This window comes from Cavia porcellus, unplaced genomic scaffold (assembly GCF_034190915.1).
Source record: "Cavia porcellus strain 051 isolate PalLab524CR breed Dunkin Hartley unplaced genomic scaffold, mCavPor4.1 scaffold_29, whole genome shotgun sequence".
NCBI classification, from domain to species: Eukaryota; Metazoa; Chordata; class Mammalia; order Rodentia; family Caviidae; genus Cavia; species Cavia porcellus.
In genome coordinates, this window is record NW_026947512.1 from 7849262 (window position 1) to 7866573 (window position 17312).

Consider the following 17312-nt stretch of genomic DNA (forward strand, 5'->3'; position numbering starts at 1 on the left):
CAAATTTCATTAGTTTTGTCCTTTCAAAACTCAAAAGCATTCATAACTGGGTTATGACAATAAGAAAATGTGGCTTGAACTAATATTCAAACATGAAAAGATTCTATTTTAAAATTCAACACCTCAACATTTCTTGCGTTTAGCAAACTAGTCTAAGTCCTTTCAGTTGACATATGGATTAAAAATATAGTATCCCAGGTAATATGTGGGAAGGCAACAATTTATTGTTGGGGAAAACAGGACTTGATTACTGGACTTGGTAGAAAGGAATGGAAAAGAGTTCTTCAGGATTTCTACACTCTGAGGGAAAAGTGACCTCCAAAAGTACAGCTGAAGACGCAGTGAAGCTGTGGAATGAGCTTGCAGTCTCGGGGTCACCAAATATTGAATCGGCTGGTGTCACTGTGGCAGACTGATGGGAATGGGGTAATCTTGAAGAGGTAAGGGTGCTCCTCCAGCTCAGCCCAAAACCAGCCTTGTCAGGAACTCCAAACTAGAAGTGACTAGCATTAAATCTTGATGGAAGCAAAACAAATAATATAAACTCACTCAATGGCAGTCATCTTTTTCTGGGACTTCCAAATAAGAACTCTATTCCCAATCTGATTTACATCTAAGGACACAGTGAAGCCAGGGGTCTACAAATGTTGCAGGTAGAGTAATGTCTGAAAAGCTTTTCTTCTAAAGTCAAGCTTGGGCTCGAGTATAAAATTAATACAGAAATCTTAGAAAATCTCACTTTTTTATTCACTCTGCAACTCCATGATAGAGGAGAAAGCGCATTAGTCAAAAAATTAATCTTGATCAACTTGATATTAAGTGAAAAGAGCAAAAAGCTATGGCAGTGTGATTACTTACTTCTGCCACACTGTACCCACCAAAGGACTGTCTCCTAAATGGAAACAATGCCTTGGTGACAGCGCCTGGAACACAGGTAAGTGTTCAAGTTCCTGTTATGGTGACCTAATTACAGCATCTCCTCTGCCCTGGATTTTATTGTGGAGACTTGGAATCATGATGGGCTGAGGGAAATGCAACTTTTTGCCTCTATGATGCAAAAGGGAACTATGAAACTCTTTTCTTGAACCTTACATTGCCCATGTTAACGGCCACGTCTGGTAGTTACCTAGATAAGCACTTTACCTGAATTCTCAATTCTTTTCAGCCCTGGTTTACCCTTATTCCATAATGTGGTGATACATTGAGAGCAACTGCAAGTATAAGACATGGCTGTCTTAACCAATCAGATTCTCTTCAACCAATGCACCTCTTGCTAGTGAAACTAATGTATGTATATATTGGGACCGAACAAAAAGTCAGTTAAGCAACACCCTCATAAAAATTATCACATACTGCTGCCTTCCTTCATACTTAAAAAATCTTTCAGAATAAATTCTGTAGGTTGTAGCATTCTGTAAAGAAATAAAACGTGACAAGTAGATTCCAAGAATTCATCTAAAATTTAACATCTAGTAACACCTTGGAGTTGTCATCTTCTAACCTTCTTCTTACTAATATTTTACTTTCATTTCTTCATTCAAGATAACCTATACAGGGTTGCATAATATGTCCAAATGTTTCATCTGCCAATGCAGACTGTCTTCTGAGGAAGCTAACAAGATATAGTGCATTCATCAAAAACATACTTGTTGTTTTGTTGTCTCCTCTAAAATCTCAATATTATTTTATCATTCCTCTGGAGTCCATCACCATGCTTGAAAAACTTCTACATCTCAATGCCAGACGTCACCTACATTACATACTTAAGACCACTGAAACTGGCAATTCTTTTACTAAGTTTTCTAGGGCACAATTTCAGGCTTAAAAAAAAAATAAACTTTGCTAGAGGTGAGAATAAGCCATAAAGAACAGAGCTATATTTATGCCTCCCCAAACTAACAAATATATTTCAAAATTGGTAACCTTTATTCCTATTAAAAGACTTTGACTAGTGTACCCTCAGGTTTTTTTTTTTTTTTTTTTTTTTTTTTGGTACTGGGGATTGAACTTGTGACCTAATGCTTGCCAGGCAGGCACGTGGGCCGCTGAGCTAAATCCCTGGCCCTGTACCCTCAGTTTGGAGGGAAGAGATAAGTAAGAATACAGTATAGTGTCACAACAGTTATGTATGAAGTCTGAATGTCCAAGCACAACGAGAAGCTCCTGTTTTAGATCACTGTTTGGTGGAAAGAGGTTATGATAAAAAATATTTTAAAAGATTGTGGGTTGTGGTCTTTGATGAGCTTGCTTAAGTGAAAGATTCAACAGAAAGATACATCTGAGAAAGGGCAGAGCCCGAAAGTAGAAATACAAGCCTAGAACTCAGTAAAAAAAGAGGGCTTGGTATCTACGCCTGCGCTTCACTATAAAGAGGGTCCTGCGCTCTTCCTTGAGTGTAGACAACGCACGTAAGTAGAAACAGCCCATGGATACAGCTCCCTCAGGCCTTTTCTTTCCTTCCCCTCTTTACTGTAAAAAAAAATTTCTTAAAGCTTGTAATTTAAAATAACTCACTTGAGAAATACTGTTGTTTTTTCAATATAAAACAACTGCTTATGTCTTGCTTAAAGAGATTCAAGGCTCCTTTAAAATTGCATCTGTATATCTGATAGCATAGAAGGTATGAATGTTTCCTACTTGTGCAGTTATATGTACATATGTGTGACTATATGTAAATATACTTGTATAAATAATGTCCATTTAACATGTAACATTCCATACTTCTGGTAATAAAGGTTGCATCCCAGATGACATTCTGTACCTCTGGAGAAAATTCTTTTCTGTCTTTTAATAAGCCATGGATGATAAATGGGTCATTATTGCCAAATTTACCAAAAGCATGGGAATAACAGTTGGAATGTGCAATCCTGACAGTTTTCTTTTTAAATATGAGACTTATAAGTCATAGTTCAAGTTTGGATTTCCTTTCCAAATTATACTGAGGGACTAAGAAGCAGCAGCAGCAGTTTAAAAATTAAATATTGGAGGTAAAATTACCCTTCCCAAAATACAATGGATAAAATCTTTATCCTAAAAAAAAAAAACTTTACAAATACAAAAAAACTTGACAGGAACTATTCAGAGATTTTTGCTATGTTGTGGTTAGCCCTTTTCTGTGCAGAAAGGGTGTTTATTTCAGATGGCTTATGAACAGTCTGTCTGAGTAATTTCTCCTAAGGAGAGTAAATCCTGTTGATGATGACTGCTCCCACCATGGGCAGTGGACATACGAAGATAAAGAATGTATGTAGACACAAATATTTATAGTTTTGTAAACTCTAAAGAGGAAAAAGAACACCCTTTATTACAATAGGAGTGAAAATTAAAAAAAACTCGTATCTAAAACAGAAAATTCCCTCTGCTGTAGACAGAGAACATTAAGACATATTGTCAGGAGTTCATTAGACATCACTCCTCAAGTCCAGTTTTGATGCAACTGCCTTTATCTCTGTCCTCTGAAACAGTGAGAGTCCAAGTCATGGTTGGTTGTCTGACCAGAATCAGTCTTGGGTGACCAGACCAATGGCATAAATTTTTGTTTTATATGGATCTTGGTATCTGCATGGTTTCCTAAACAGCCAGGGGACCAGAATGGGGCTTTGAAACTGGCAGATGAATCCCTGAAAAAGTTCACTCTGACAATGTTCTATTGCACTCCATGTGCTTCTATTAGATACTTGGTCTCTACCTACTGAACCCATAGGCTCATTTCTCAATCACACATAGTTGTAGTTCCTACTTTTCCTCCTATAACAACTGCAGTGCTTTCAACAAGAGCAAAACAATAACAAAAATAGTAATAATTAAAAAGCCAATCTACATTATTAACTTCCTTTTGGTATATTACAGTGGTATTTTCTGTACATGGCCCAGAACTAAGTTCCCTATGTACATATAGACTGGGGAAGCTCAACCTTGGAAATCTTCGCTTATGCCCTGAAAGACAAGTTCCTTTCTTCTTTTGAGTTTCTCACCACATTGCCATTGTGAATTAGCAACATTCTGTAAACCTGGAGGGGCTGAGTAAAGGGCTGGGAACAGGAGAGTGGGTAAACTTCCTTCTGTCTCCTTTCACAGTCTGTATTCCCAGTCTGTCAGCAGCTGCTGTTCTTGAATTCACCATTCTCCGTGATGGAAAGCTTGGTGGGATTGGTGGGGGAGATGCCATTGCGGACCTGCATGCTGTACCGCTCCTTCACTTGGGTCAGCGCACTCATCAGTCTGGTGTTGGCAGAATCCAGGGACACGATCCGTTTTTCCTATAACATACCAATCATGGCTTTATTCAGTTTGTATGGAAGAAATAATACCTTTCTTTATTGAATGACCTAGTCCAATGCTTTTTCTCACACAGTGGTATGCATGGTGCTTCCCAAACAAATGGAACGTCTCTGCCTCTTTCTGCGCACTGGTTAGGTTCAGCTTCCCTTCATTTTTCTATATTTTTCTCCTCTATTTTCTTTCTCTTTTTCCTTGCAGCATAGCAGGAATTGTCACCCTGCTAATCTCTTGGAACAAGAGACTATTTTGTACAACTGACACCACATGTTACTTTGGATTATGCAACAGTAGCATCAAGACACCTTACCATATTAAGTGCTTTTGGTCAAAATTGAAATATGAAAATTAGGTAGCAAAGAAAGAAGCACCAGAAGTTTCATTTCACAGAAGAGAAGTGCATGTGATCTATGGGTTCTTATTCCCAAAAGAGGGCATAACAATCACATTTAGAAAGAATTCACATTGTGCTCAAAATTAAAACAATACATGGTGGCAGTTTAAAGTCACCAGTAAAGTGAGGATGCAAGAGCAAGAGGAAATAAAAGCAGCCAAAAGCTCAGGCAGAGGAGTTATTTGAATATGGGGAGGGGGATGTGACTTGAAAGGGGGATGCTATAAACATAACACATGAAAACAAATAGAGAACACAGGCTCCTAGACCCATTCCAGCTCAGAGTTACTCCAGGAAAGCCATCAATAAGGAGAATGCTTTCATTTGACTTTTGAGTGTCTGAAAAAAAATAATGCTTTAGAACCACATTTTAGAAGCAAAAGTCATTGAACACACACACACACACACACACAGAGGAAGAGAAAGGGAGGGAAGGGAAGGGAGAAAATAAACCAATGGGGAAAAGATTTAAAAAACAAAGTTAATCTAAAGGAAAGCAGGAACAGCTTAATTAAAAAAAAAATCATCCCATCAAAACATCAGTCTCACAACCATCAGTAGCTTGTAACTATCCCAAAACCTTTCCAACATGAAGTCTGTATTTTTCAGAAAATAGGCGGACACAGAGAAGTATAATCTTTACCTATGCTCATGAAACTAAAAAGAAAATAGTCCACGAGGAAGAACTATAAAGTTAAAAGGAGTTTTTCTACTCTGGGAGTTTCTGAATTTGCCTAGGAAAGGGTTAGGTAGGGCTTGTAGAGGAAGCACCAGATTGGAGAGCTGAGGGTCAATGCTGATCCTTGATACTAAAGCATTAGCTATAGAAGGCTGCCAAGGTAGCACTGCTCCACTGGAACACGAAGTCCCAGGAGCATGCAGAGGGAAGCCCATTGCTTGAGGGAAAATCTGGGTAAATCATTGATAACCAGGGCATCAACTGATCTCTCTGAGCTCAATTTTGCTGTAAGTGGGGTCTGTGTGGCAACTGTGCTGGTGGTTACAATTTCAAAAGCATGAAAACAAAATAAAACAAAAAGTAGCTTTTTATTATTATCATCCTTTAAAAAATTTCCTTTCCAGGTGATAAAGATACACAAAATCCTCATTATTAACTAATCACTAATCTGGAGTTTTTGCTTTAAATTTTGGAAAGATTACTTGTTTTAAGCTCAGGAAAAACTTAAAAAGAGAAAGTTCTGTAAGGTTTTTAAGAATAATTATTTGAAAAATTACAGCAGTGAGGGTTACTAGGAAAACAAATGTAGATCTTTTAAAAGTCAGTAAGTAGGAGCTGACCAGTGGTTACTAGGAACAAGAGGTGCCAAATATAATCCTTCCCCTTGAAGATCAGGAATGCTCTCTAAACAGAAAAACTGCTAATTTGTTGAAACTGTTAAAGAGAAGAAGATATTTTAATATTTGGATGAATTATAAGGTCCCAGTACCAAGGAAAGCAAGACTCTTCAGGGTTCATTAAAAAATTCAAGCATTTCCAAAAATTTACTTGATTCTGAAAGGTTCTGCAAGAAGGCTAAGAATGACTAATTACTTACTGCCTACAAAGCTAACAAGTGAGACCAAACAATCCTCTACTAGAAAACTAAATGTTTCCAGGTGGAGAAACTCCCACTGTAGTTTCCCTATTGCTAACCTGTCAAAACAATTTTTTTTTTTTTTAAAATCAAACCAAACAGAAAATTTGAAAGTCAAGCTCTGACATTTGGCTAAAGATGCTTTGACATTTTGATTCTGCCTGTACTAGAAGGCAAAGCAATCTAATCCATGCCTGACAGAAAGGGTTTCAGCACGGGGAGTGGAGGAGCTGGAATGTGTAGGAAGCCGGTGCACTGGGCCAAGGCTGGGAACTGCTCAGCTAGAAAACGGACAGGGTTTACTTGCCTGTTTGAATAATCTCATTTCCATTTATGACCTGTAATTTAACACAGCGGATACATCACTTGCAATAGTAACTAGGCACCTGCTTTGCTTCTTATAGGAGGAAGCTCTTCCCTGTTCTCCACTGAGTCCCACAGAGAGATTCTGGGAGTCACAGTGTCCCCTCATGCTTGGGAGTGAAAGGTGGCTCATTTCTTGATCTGATATTTAAGCAATGGTTTTCTTCGGCTACCATTAAGTCCTCATGTCTGAGCTACAATGTTCAGGACTGGTGATTCTGCCCCTTAACTGTGGAGTGCTCATCCTTTTACAGTTCTCATACAAAGTGGCTGTCACAGCTCTGTGCATGAACTGACTCAAGGAGAGGAAGAGGCTGAATCCAAGGCAAGTCTTTCCCAGGGCAGCACAGGGCATCTCCACCTTAGGAAGGTGAAGACCATGCCTGAGAATACCTGGATGGTAGTGTTCTGAGAAATGAGTGCCAGCTTTAACTCCAGCACATAGAAGACAACGGCATTCATTTCAGAAATGTGTTTTACTATCAGTGGCACCAACACACCTATGAGGTATTTGAAAGCATGAGTTACCTCCCCAGGAAGCTTTCACCCCTAAACTTGTCTTCATTCTAATAAATGATGCCAGAGGGCTGTTGTATTCCATCAGATAGTTAAGAAGTAAGATTTATTCTTAGAAGACAAAGGATCAAATATAAAAAGGTCATTCATTACCAAGGATGCCAAAGGATGTTTAAAGATTTTTGCTTAAGGGGCTGGGGATTTAGCTCAGCGGCATAAGCGCCTGCCTTGCAAGCAGGCAGTCCTGAGTTCGATCCCCGGTACCGATAAAAAGGAAAAAGACAAAAAAAAAAAAAAAAAAGATTTTTGTTTAAGATTTCAATGTATCACTGGGATTGAGAAATTTTCCTTTTAAGGCCACTATTATTTTAAATGTTGTCAGTGTTTATGATTTGTGCTCTACATGGCACTATGGTTTTCAAAATGTGGTCTAGCATACTCTCCAAGTGTTCTTTAGGGAGCCACAGTCTTTATAGTAATGCCTAGGTTTGAGTAGATAATTTATCATATTTAACCAATCACAGGATGTTTTGACCCATTAGCTGAGAATAGTTTTTATTCTTAAGTGGTCACTGGATATTAGTCTACTGAAGGTGCCTTGTTTCTATTAAAATTTCCAGAGAACTGAACCACTGAAAACCACCGCCTTAAGTTATATACCCAGGATATTAATTAGTTTGGTCAGATGAAAACTAAATGAATGCTTTGAGGCTAGCATTTCTCTAAACCCTGTACATGAAACCCTAGAGCTTTTGATCCCTGAGAAATCAGATTTCCTCCTCGGCTTTCTCCTTCTGTGACTATGACTTCTGTTATCATACCAAGTTACCCTGCCCTAAATGGCAAAGTAAGAGGCAGGCAGTGTAGGAATCTTTGAATGCTAACGATCAGGCTGTGCGGTCAGCCATAAGCACAAAGCCAGGGGTGTAGTACAGCTGAGTTCTCTGCTTAGGACTGACTACTTAGATCAGCTGAAATTATTAAAAGGTCTCTTTTATCTTCCCTGGTGTGGTGATTTAGGAAACTCTCCCTGCTTTGTATTATTATATTAAATTCCAAAGGTGAAAACTTACCAGCACTAGTTTTCCTGATTCAACTGCCTTCTCTTTAACCAGGTTGTTTTTCTTAAGTCTCTGCCATGAATTTTTAAGAGTACACATAGCAAGATGGCCTTGTTTCTACTACCTTCCTCTTACTCATTTTGGGCACATCTAACAGGAATTTTAGAAAGGGTCAGGTAAGACAATGACAGTAGATCTTTCTTCTGGATCTCCCAGGATCTAGAGAGTTCAAGAATCCAAAATATTTTGCGAGTTACACTAATGAGACAGCATCACAGTTCACACCTGATTTTCAGGTCTACTGTACTTAATGGAGTACAAAGCCCATAAAACATTCTTCCCATGGCCATGCTTTCAGTCTCCTAATTCATTTGGAAAATAAAAGCCATATTACATTGCCCTGAAAAGAGGAGACCGTTAAGTGCATGTTTAATCCTGGGGGCTCTAACATATACTAGATACTGGCTGATATGTTGAGAAGGGAGTGGAACATTTATGCATATGTATTCTTACTCTCATTTTTATTTTATACCTTAAGATTGAGAAATGAAAACCTGACTGGTTGTCTTCAGAGTGGTGATACATTGAGTGGCTACAGGACTTACTGCCAAAATTGCACCTGCCTTTTGTTGTTCTAAGAAATACAATCACATTTTGCACTTATAAAATGAAAAGAAGTTAGAAACATTTCTTGCTTCCTGGATTTTGCTCTGATCACCAATGTGTTCCTCTGAGGAGCCCGTGACAGACATAATTTCACTGGTATCACAGGCATAAGTTATTGCAAGCCAGAGGTCTTGGTTCTGATTTTATCAACTTTTCTTTTTCCTTTTTATTGGTACCAGGGATCGAACCTCACGACTGCCTGCTTGCAAGGCAGGTGCTTATGCCGCTGAGCTAAATCTCCAGTCCTTTATCAACTTTTCTTAAAAAGTTTTATCTAGAGGGGCTCTCTAAGCACAGCACCAAGAAGGGCAGCCAAGCACATTCCAAGCAGCAGTGCCAGATCCTAAATCAAAAGGGTAACAGGAAAGGTATTTCTATAATCTTGTTTCTCTCTCACAGTTTCAGCACTGTCTGAGGCTAGAGGTTGATGGCAGTGGACGTGACTGACAAGACCGTGAACAGCACAGCCAAGCAATGGTCAGTAGAGGTCACAAGCCAGGCACATGCAGGGCACCTTTCAATTGCCCCTTTAAGAATGTTCTCCTTTCCACAAGGAAAGAAGCAAACCGCATCATGCACTAGGTTGAGATTTGTCAAACAACTCTGCTAAATACTAACACTGTGCTGGGTTAACTTGTCATCAGCGAAAGAAAGGAAAAATAATGAAGGGCGTACAGAAATTCATTTAATCTTCGAAAGGTAATGCCAAGAAGTTTTCATGCCTCATTTTCTAGTGCCTGCTTTGGCAGTTGCAGGGGTAGGAAGTCGGAAAATAACAGTTACTAAAAACAAGTGTCTTCTACTAGATTCAGAGCCGGCTTACCTGGGCATCAATTATTTTCTGCTTTGCATCAATAACTGCTTGCATCTCAGCATGATCTTTCTTCAGTTCTTCTTCCACAGCCATTAGCCTAGAATGTGGCAGGAAGGAGGTATCAACATTTCACATAGATAATGTGGAGAACAAGAAACTTAAAACTAATCATATTTCCAGATTTCTAATAAGAAACCTGTAACGATCTTTTCTTTCTTCTCCCTTATCTTCAAAGAAGACAGCCATCGCTGATTTATCCATCTATGACTGGGTTTCACGCATTTCATCTCCTTTGGAACAGTATTTCTCTAATCATTTCCTCTTTTACCTCTATCCAATCCCTTCCTCAGCATATCTTATTTTGTTGTAAAACATCAAACCAACCAATAAAAACCCCCCACCATCTCTTAATTTGAAGTACATAGTAACCATGTACTCTTCTTTGCACAGTTAAGTTTCTTAAGAATATGCTGTACTTGGTAGGCTTAATTTATTTGCCAGCCACTGCTCACGACCTAACCCACTATGTTTATTTAATTCCTCTGTTCTATCTAGTGGCTCAAAAGTGCCTTTCTGCCCTCCATTTACATGACTTTTGGCTTTGAGTACAGACACTGAAGTCTGACTGCATGGCTTCAAATTCTGGTGCACCCCCATGTCTAGGCTTGCGTCTACCTGTCCCCTCAAAGCCTCCTGCAGACATAGGTAGGGCTTTTTCAGAAGTGGTTGATTCCAGAGTGTGTGACGCTAGAATTGATTCATGGTATAATGCTAGGCTCAAGGATACTAGGATTAAGGATATGAGGGCAGGAGCTGGGGATTTAGCTCAGCATCCTAAGCACCTGCCTTGCGAGCAGGCGGTCGTGAGTTTGATTCCCAGTACCGATAAAAAGGAAAAAAAAAAAAAAGGATGTGAGTGCTACCCTTCCTCTGTAGCCTGGATAAGAGGGGCAGAAAGATGCTGTTAAGGTTCCTTGTTGCTTTGCTATCTTCTGTTTGCCATGAACAGTTTCTCCTGTGTGATGCCTGTCTGTCTTGCCATGCTTATTTGGAGCCAGCTGATTATGGAATGAAACCTCTACAGACTATAAGCCAACTAAACCTTTTCTCTTTTAACATTTGGTGCTGGATATTTTGGCTCAGCAATGAGAAAAGTAAGACAACCACTGTGTGATCTTGGGCAAAAGACTTAATGAATTTGCTGCCAGCTTTTTTAAATTTGTAAAATAATATTCATGGATATCTCAGGGGTTAAGGTGAAAACAAATTAGTATCTGTAAAGTGCTTAGAAAAGTGCCTGGCCAACAGTGAGTGCTTTGTAAGTGTGTAGTAAGACTGACCTCTCTTAATCTCCTTTAGTTGGCAGCAGCAGTATTCTCTTTTGGTCCTCTGGCCCTAACGACATAGAGTAAAACCCTTTTCTGTGTTTCTGGACTTGTTTTTGGAAGTCTAAGTTAGTTTTGGACACTGGATAGATTTTTTTACACCCAGTTCTTTGCTATAACTTCTCAAATGAGCCACTAGGCACCCACCTTTATCTTTAATTGTTATGATTAAAGGTAAAGCCTTCCCTTGTCTTAATGAGAGATGTACTAGGTCTCATATTTAAGATACCTAAAGAGATAGAGTCAGTCAATATATCTGTAGTGAGTAACAGAGCATATACAGGGGTGTATATGCTTCCACTGACCTTCCTTTAAGAGTGTTTGAAATGTCTTCCCATCTCTTTATAAATCTTTTTAGAGACAAGGTCTCACTGTTTAGTTCAGGCTGGCCTCAAACTGTGGCAATCCTCCTGGCTCAGCCTCCTGAATGCGGGGATTGACAGGCATGCACTGCCTGGCTCTTTATACTTCTTCACAAGCCCACGTCTGCCACCAGGTAGCCCTACCTGCTGATGATGCTTTTCATTTGGCTGTCTTTCTCTTCCTGTTGCCTGCGCAGTCGCTCCTCGCTGTCCTCCAGCCGGGCCTTGTATTCCAGCAGCAGCTTCTGCATCTGCTGCTCCTGCACCAACAGCCGTCGCTCGTACTCCTCCAGCCGTCGGCTGGACACTCTCAGGCGCTCCTTTAGTTTGCTAATTTCTTGTTCATACTGGAGCAAAGGAGAAGAGGTACAATGACACGGAGAGTTACACAGGCTTGAGAAACTAGTAATAGTATGTTTTAATGAAAGAAAATCTGAGCAATGCAGCTGGATGCTGCCTGAGTTGCCATTCCTTTTGTTGCGGCTAGTGTTGTTATTTTTGCTGCTAATGTTATTTAAAATGAACAATCAGCATAAAATGTTAATGAAGCATTGCCCCCCCCCCTCTAAAATTACATTTTGAGTCTTTACTTGGTGTTTCAAACTCTACAGATTTAGGTATCTCCTCTCTCTTCCCAAAGGTGAAAGTTTTTAATGACAGTTCTAATATATTATATTAATAAGCATAATTTAGGGCTATGCTAACAAGTTAATTATTTGGTTGTCAATTAAATGTGATAGTGCTACACATGACAGCAAGATTGTTTGATTCTTTTTAGTTCAGTTTTCTACCAACAAACTCAAGCCACAAATGCACTTTAAAGCATTATTTATGGAGTTATATATTATCTAGGAAAGGCAAAGAAAAAAAAACAGGACAAACTGTCAACAAAATACAGACAGTAAGTCTAGTACTAAGGTAATTTTGAGCTTATGATTCCTAACAATAGATTTATACAGATACAACTATTTACCTAAAATGACTAGAAATAAATAGCAGAGTGTCTTCAATATAAAGGCAATCTACACACAAAAAAATCTAATCTTTCTCTCCTGTAGTGTGATGGGTATTTCCTACATATGTGCACATGGAGTTGCTACTGAACTATTATGCACAGATATAAATATAATGGACAATATAGAGGCAGAGGGAGGAACTAGAGCAGGTGGACACAACATTCTTGATAACCCTTTTAGTGGCCTATCACTTATTGGGGCAAAAACATCAATATAGTCAGAGTAGCTTCTACCTTTTCAGCATGCTTGGCCTCATCTTGATTTTGCTCAGTTTCTTCCACATCCTCTTCATACTGCCCATTGTTTAGAACCCAGGCTGCTGTTCTCTCTACTGGGGACATTGTGGAAGAGTCCACAGGTGACTGAACCTACATGAGAAATAGTTATTAGGATTTCTTAAAACAGCTCATTCACAGAAATAGTATGATCATCTTAACACATGCAGAAAAAGCTTTTGACAAAGTTCAGCACACATTCATGATTAAAAACCCTACAGAAAATTGGAATAGATGGTCTTTATCTCAATCTGATAAAAGGCATCTACAACAAACCAACAGCCACCAACATACTAAATAGACAAAAACTGAATGCTTTCTTTTTAAAATCAGGAACAAGACAAGGATGTTCACTGTTTCCACTCTTATTTAACATAGTCCTGGAAACTTTAGCTGGAGCAATTAGACAAGAGGAAGAAATAAAAGGAATAAAGATAGGAAAGCAAGAAGTTCAACTATTGTTACTATTGTTATTTGCAGATGACATGATACCCCATTTAGAAGACCCCAAAAAGTCCATCAAAAGACTTCTAGATTTAATAAGCAAATTCAGTAACATAGCTGGTTATAAAGTCAACACCTTCTTATCAATAGCCTTCTTATGCATGAATAACAAACTCAGTGAGAGAGACATTGGGAAAACAATACCTTTTACAACAGCATCCAGAAAAAGGAAATATGTAGGAATCAATCTAACGAAGGATGTAAAAGACCTCTACATTGAAAACTATAGTACTCTGAAAAAGGAGATTGAAGAGGATATTAGAAAATAAATATCCCATGCTCTTGGGTAGGAAGAACCAATATAGTAAAAATGGCCATATTCCAAAACTGTTATACAGATTCAATGCAATCTCAAATCAAAATTCCAACAACATATTTCACAGAATTAGAGAAAACACTCCTTAAATTCATCTGGAACTAAAAGAGACCTAGATTGGCGCAAAGGCAATCCTGGACAACAAAGACAAGACTGGGAGCATCACAATCCCTGACTTGAAATTATACTATAAAGCTACTGTGATAAAAACTGTGGTATTGGGGGGAAAAAAGACCCAAAGATCAATGGAATAGATTAGAAGATGAAGAAACAATTCCAGGCATACTAAGTCACCTCATCTTTGACAAAAGTGCCAAACACATTCATTGGAAGAAAAACAGCCCCTTTAATAAATGGTGCTGGAAAAACTGGCTCTGCACATGCTGAAGATTAAAACTGGAGCCACGTCTTTCACCATGTACTAAGCTAAAATCAGAATGGGTCAAAGATCTTAATATTAAAACAGAAACAGTACATCTTCTGGAAGATAAAATAGGTAAAACTCTTGAGGATATTGGTATAGGCAAAGACTTCATGAACAAAACTCTGATTGCCCAGGAATCATCACAAGAATCAACAACTAGGATTCACCCTATTGAAAAGCTTTTGCACAGCAAGAGAAACCACCAACAGAGTGAAGAGGCAACCTACAATGTAGGAGAAAATGTTTGCCAGCTGTACCTCAGACAAAGGATTACTGTCAAGAACGTATAAAGAACTCAAAAAGATCAGCTCTCCCAGATGTATAGATCCAATCCAAAAACGGGCATCCAAAATGAATACATACTTCTCAGATAAAGTACAAACAGCAAATAAATACGTGAAAAAATATTCAACATCTCTGATCATTCAAGAGATGCAACTTAAAACAACACTGAGAGTCCACATCACCCTGGAAAGAATGGCTACTATCAAGAAATCAAGCAGTAACAAATGCTGGAGGGGCTCTGGGGAAAAAGGAACCCTTTTCCACTGTCGATGGGAATGCAGACTGGGAAATAAGGGTGGAGATTCCTCAGAAAACTAGGACTAGGGGTCCCATTCAACCCAGCTATTCCCTTCTGGGTATCTTCCAAAGAGAATTAAAAACATCACACCACAGCGATATATGTGCACCCGTGTTTATAGCAGTACAGTTTGTAATAGTTTGATCTTGGAAACAACCTAAATACCCATTGACTGAGGGATGGATAAAAAAAGATGTGTTTATATTCAGCGGAGTACTACTCAGCCATAAAGAAGGATAAACTGGAGACTTTTATCAATAAATGGGTGCAACTTGAGACCATACTCATAAAGTGAAATAAATCAGACACACATGTGTAAATACCATATTGTCTCACTAGTATGAGAAGCTGAAAGAAATAATATATACGCATATATATGTATGTAAAAATAGTTAAGATCATTATACTATGGATTTCTCTGAGTTCACTGAAGAAAAAGAGTTGTTCTGGTACTGTTCAGACAATTGAATGTAGATGTCCTGTGCTCTGGGTGAATGATTTGGGGATGACAGTGTCCAGTGTGCATACCATTGTCGTCCTGACTGATGGGTTTTGAAAATTTGTTTTAGTTTTTTTTCTCCTTTAAATAAAATAGACTTGGAAAAAATCCCCCAGGTCATTCACTCATTATGTTTCACAAAGGCAGCTATTCTTAGAAGATATAACAGTGAACTTTCAATTTTCTATTAAATGTTTTTAGCTTTAAGTAATATTTTATTAATGAAAGTAGGAAAAAGAATATCCATTTATATACATCACACCTAAGAACCATCCTTTTTCTCCTTCTAAAGGGAGCCAAAGCCTTAAAATTATTATTGCACAGAGGTTCAAATGCTATTAGGTATCAAAATACCTATTAAGATTAGGATGATGGAAGAATGCATAACTCGATGATGATTGCTCACATGGAGAAATGTCTGTTGAACCCAGAGATGATCATGTATCAAAGAATCGATTAATGCTATGTGAACTCAAAGGATGACATTTAGATATCAGAATGCCACATACTTAGTTTTTACACTAACCATTTAGAAAAAGAGAAAGACAAGTGACAGTGGTTATTTCTAGAGGCCACTGATTTCCTGATAGATTAAGATCACTCAGAAGCCCATGCTTTAAACCAGAAGGTTTCTTGATGAGTACATGATCAAAATATCTGCTCCATATTTCTATCCAGTCAGTAAATAAGGACAAAGAAGCTTAGGCCTGGGCTATGGACCAGTGGCAACTAAAAGCAGGATAAAACTCAGAATCTCTGCCTTCATTTTATGTATGTTTCCTTCTTGTAAAAGTTTGAATCATATTACTGCTCAGCTCTATATATATGCATGATGATTACTTAAGAAGTATCTGTTTGAAAACTGCCAACACAAGCATGGTTATTAACTTTTAATTTCCTATCTCATCCCTCTTCCAGACTGAGAACACCAAGTTGGACCACTAAGGCAACTTCAAGAGTTCCAAGAATGCTCAGCTGCCAGCTTTTACAAAGTCTGTTGCAGACCCTTTACATGGCGGCCAGAAGTCTCCAGCCACACTCTGCACTTCCCAGAAGACTTCATTTTACAGTCTAACCCTACAGCCACCTTGGATTCCAGGCACAGGAGAACTTCACAGAACAGATCATCCCCAGCAGGGCCAGTCATCTCATGGGAACTGGGTTGCTACCTCAAACCATCAGCACTTCTCTAGAGCCACCTCACAGAACCAATCCTGAGGTAATAATTAACTAAACCAGGATACCTACACTACCGGCTATGCAAACCCTCAGCTGGAAAAACTCTCAACCTTTGTTTTTGTTTCTTTTTCTAAATAACCTCAAAGTATCTGTTCACCACTCAAGAAGAGATATCTGGAATCTCTGTACCTGTCTTTTCTGACATGGCCTGGCTGAACAATGCTCTGCTTCCATATGTCACCACTGTTGTCTCCTGGACTGGCATGTTAGGCAGTAGCTGAGCCTGGTCTATTGAGATCTCTGAAGCTGGGACTTTTGCCTTCAAACAAGTTAGGGCACCAAGATAATTGTTCTTTTCCAATACAGATACACAGAGTGTTAAGAATTTTGGCCTTGAGGAGTAACTCTGTTACTTAATACTTTGTTTCTAGTCTAGTGAATAGGGTTATCACCATCACCCATCCTAACTGTCTCATACAGAGTTATGAGGCTGGATCAAGACAGTAGATGCGAGAGTTCTTTGGCAACTGCACAGTGCTATAGAGAGGCTACATGTCAGGCTCACTACATCCGTGTTTAAAAACTGGAAGTGGGTATTAACAGTTTCTATTAGGCTACTGAATACTTCTCCATAAACAATGCTAGAAATACACTTTCCCCACCCTGGGCAGAGAGAAACAGTGAGACAGAACACCAAGCTTCCTACATGAATTAGCCTTTTATAGTTCAAATGAATTTGAGACCCAATGAATATTCCATTATTTCACAACTGAAGAGAATGTTCTCTTTCATGTAGATCTATATACCTTAAGAATGCTTATATAGGGGCTGGGCGTTTAGCTCAGCGGCATAAGCGCCTGCCTTGAAAGCAGGCAGTCGTGAGTTCGATCCCCGGTACCGATAAAAAGGAAAAAGACAAAAAAAAAAAAAAAAAAAAAAGAATGCTTATATTATTTTGGACTAGAGTTCACTTGAACTCTAAATAAGTATTTTAAAAGAATTTTTAATTTGATGACCACGAGAATTAAAGTAGATGAAAAAAACCTGCAAACTAAAAAGTTATAAAAGATGGGTTGGGAGAG

At 38.7% G+C, this 17312-nt stretch overlaps 1 protein-coding gene across 10 annotated transcripts in view; it reads right to left on the minus strand.

The window, feature by feature from the left end:
• Nucleotides 1-3260: 3260 nt before the first annotated feature.
• The window catches only part of Rasal2 (RAS protein activator like 2), a 305910-nt gene continuing 291858 nt past the window's right edge, over nt 3261-17312 (minus strand). For 7 of the 10 annotated variants that reach the window (XM_013157957.3, XM_013157962.2, XM_063239664.1 and 4 more), the window contains 5 exons: nt 12684-12818; nt 11579-11781; nt 9697-9784; nt 6575-6605; nt 3261-4259 (listed from right to left, as the gene is read on the minus strand). In XM_013157957.3, coding sequence (XP_013013411.1) covers nt 4117-4259; nt 6575-6605; nt 9697-9784; nt 11579-11781; nt 12684-12818 — 600 coding nt within the window. In that variant the 3' untranslated portion in view covers nt 3261-4116. The remainder of the gene's footprint in view (nt 4260-6574; nt 6606-9696; nt 9785-11578; nt 11782-12683; nt 12819-17312) is intronic. The other 3 variants (XM_005005847.4, XM_003474637.5, XM_063239662.1) reach the window with 1 other exon arrangement.